The sequence below is a fragment of the Arachis ipaensis genome, chromosome B09 (genome assembly GCF_000816755.2).
Source record: "Arachis ipaensis cultivar K30076 chromosome B09, Araip1.1, whole genome shotgun sequence".
Taxonomy (NCBI): Eukaryota; Viridiplantae; Streptophyta; class Magnoliopsida; order Fabales; family Fabaceae; genus Arachis; species Arachis ipaensis.
Genome location: NC_029793.2, coordinates 141,363,522 through 141,365,664, shown reverse-complemented (window position 1 = coordinate 141,365,664; position 2,143 = coordinate 141,363,522). Strand labels below are relative to the sequence as shown.

The following is a 2,143-nucleotide window of genomic DNA, read 5'->3' as shown; positions in this document are numbered from 1 at the left end:
GCTTTTTTTACTAAAACATTAAATTTATCATGCTATTGATAGAAATTAAAATGTAGAAAAAAATCACCAATTTTCCTCTAAAAAGACTATAAACAATATCATCTCATTCTAACAACATTTTTATTTAAAAAAATAAAAATAATTTAATCTAATATCTTCTGAGTAGTGACCATACATCTTATGGTACTCACAATAATCGTCGCGGCTCCCCCCCCCCTTTTTTTTTTTTTTGTCAGTAGATTGGACAACCCCCAATTTTAAGTATACAATACACCCACACACTCTTCATATATTTTATCACATTTTTTCTCAATTGCATTCTCTAGGGTTTGAACCCTAGACCTTGAGGTAAGGAGGTTTCCCCCTTTTTTTGATTTGGTGTTGGTTCGGTTGGTTAGACAAGGCCCAATATAAAATGGGTCAATCGGATAATAGGCCCAAAATAGCTTTTCACATTTCGAAATATGTTGACCGGTACCGTATATCTAATTTGATGAAATGAAGGGTGGATTAGAGGGACACGTCATCGATCCGCGGCATCCCCCAATAAGCGAAATGCAAAGCGCGGGTTTTAGCGCCAAAAAAACCAAAATGCAAATGTTACTAATAATTTGCCTTTCCCCCTCTGATTTCATTTCGTAGTTTTCGTAGTTTCATTCCGTCCCTAATAAATAGAATTTTCCCATTGTGTCGTGGACAAAGAAGAAAGGAGAAAGCAGTAACAAGTGAAAGAGAAGAAAGTGAAATGGCGAAGGGAAACAACACATCGCAAGGGAGGAAGAGAGTGGACGCCGTTGATTCTCGATCTGCATCGGTTCTTGTTCGCGCCAAGGATGGTAGCGCTTTCGCCAAATGCGATGAGTGCAAGAAGGATGTTCCTGTTGCACTCATCAGCATGCATAGTTGCAGCCTCGAAGCCAAAATCAAAATGAATCTCGGTATCTTCCTCTCTACTGTTGATTTTCGGAGATTTAGTTCATGAATCGTTCTAATTTTCGAGTTTCTCTGTTTTAGATCTAATTGTTGTTGTTTTTTTATGGTTAATTAGAGGCACAAGTTGTGGAACAGGCTTCTGAAGCTAAGAAACCAGAGAGGTGATTGAATATTATATGTATATATTTTCCCTCTTTTTGCTTCGTGAGGTCGTTAATTTATTTATGTTTGAGATTAGTTTTCTGATTTGAAAATTTGTTGCAGGAAGAAGCCAAAATCTAATGAACCAAAGGCTAAAAGAGCCAAAGTTGAGAAGACGAAGAAGGTGAAAGATCCAAATGCGCCAAAGCGTCCTCCCACAGCTTTCTTTCTCTTCATGTAAGGATTCTAATTCTTGATGTGTAGTGTTCATCTTGTCAATTCTATTTAATTTTCCTTAATTATTAGTATTGTATCTGTTGTAGGGATGATTTTAGAAAATCTTTTAAGGAGGCAAATCCTGATTCAAAGGATGTTAAGAGGGTAAGTGAAAGTGTGAATCTCACCAACTACTTTATCCTGATTTCTTTTTTAATTTTAATTAATTGAAGCTCTGATTGATTTTATGTTTGTTGGGGAAATAAATATAGGTTAGCAAAGAGGCTGGTGAGAAATGGAGGTCCATGACTGATGAAGTAAGTATATAAAGCTTATCTTTCTATTATGATGTGTTTGTCAATGTGATATTGATTCAAGTGTGTTGATGTGTGATTCAGGAGAAGAAGCCTTATTCCGATAAAGTTGTTGAGCTTAAAGCAGAATACGAGAAGGCTATGAAAAGTTATAATGCTGCTGAAGCAGAAGGGGAGGAGGGAGAAGGAGAAGGAGAGCATGAAGAGGGGGCTGATGAAAAATCTGATAAGGAAGACGCTGCTGGCGAAGACGAAGAGTTGACTGATGAAGAGTAAAGTCAACTGATTGCTATGCACAAGAGCTTAATTGTTTCTAGTGTAGTGTTGTAAATTTTTGGACGCATTTTATTCGGGGTTTCATCATTTAGGTGTTAATACTGTTCAGATGCCTTTCAAGTCGCACTGCAACATCTTTTTGTATTGTCGTCTTGGATTATTCTTCTATGGCACTTGGCTAATACTTATTTCATGGTTATCTCCAACAGATGTGTTTGATTAGTGATTATTTTATGATCTTCTGTCTATTACGGGGAGGAAAC

General features: G+C 36.8%; 1 protein-coding gene across 1 annotated transcript; it reads left to right on the top strand.

The window, feature by feature from the left end:
- Positions 615-2,143, top strand: LOC107619374 (high mobility group B protein 7). The gene is made up of 6 exons (XM_016321646.2): positions 615-938; positions 1,049-1,094; positions 1,198-1,311; positions 1,398-1,455; positions 1,563-1,607; positions 1,689-2,143. The coding sequence occupies exons 1-6, from the start codon at positions 746-748 to the stop codon at positions 1,878-1,880; spliced, it is 648 nt and encodes a 215-aa protein (XP_016177132.1). The 5' UTR covers positions 615-745; the 3' UTR covers positions 1,881-2,143.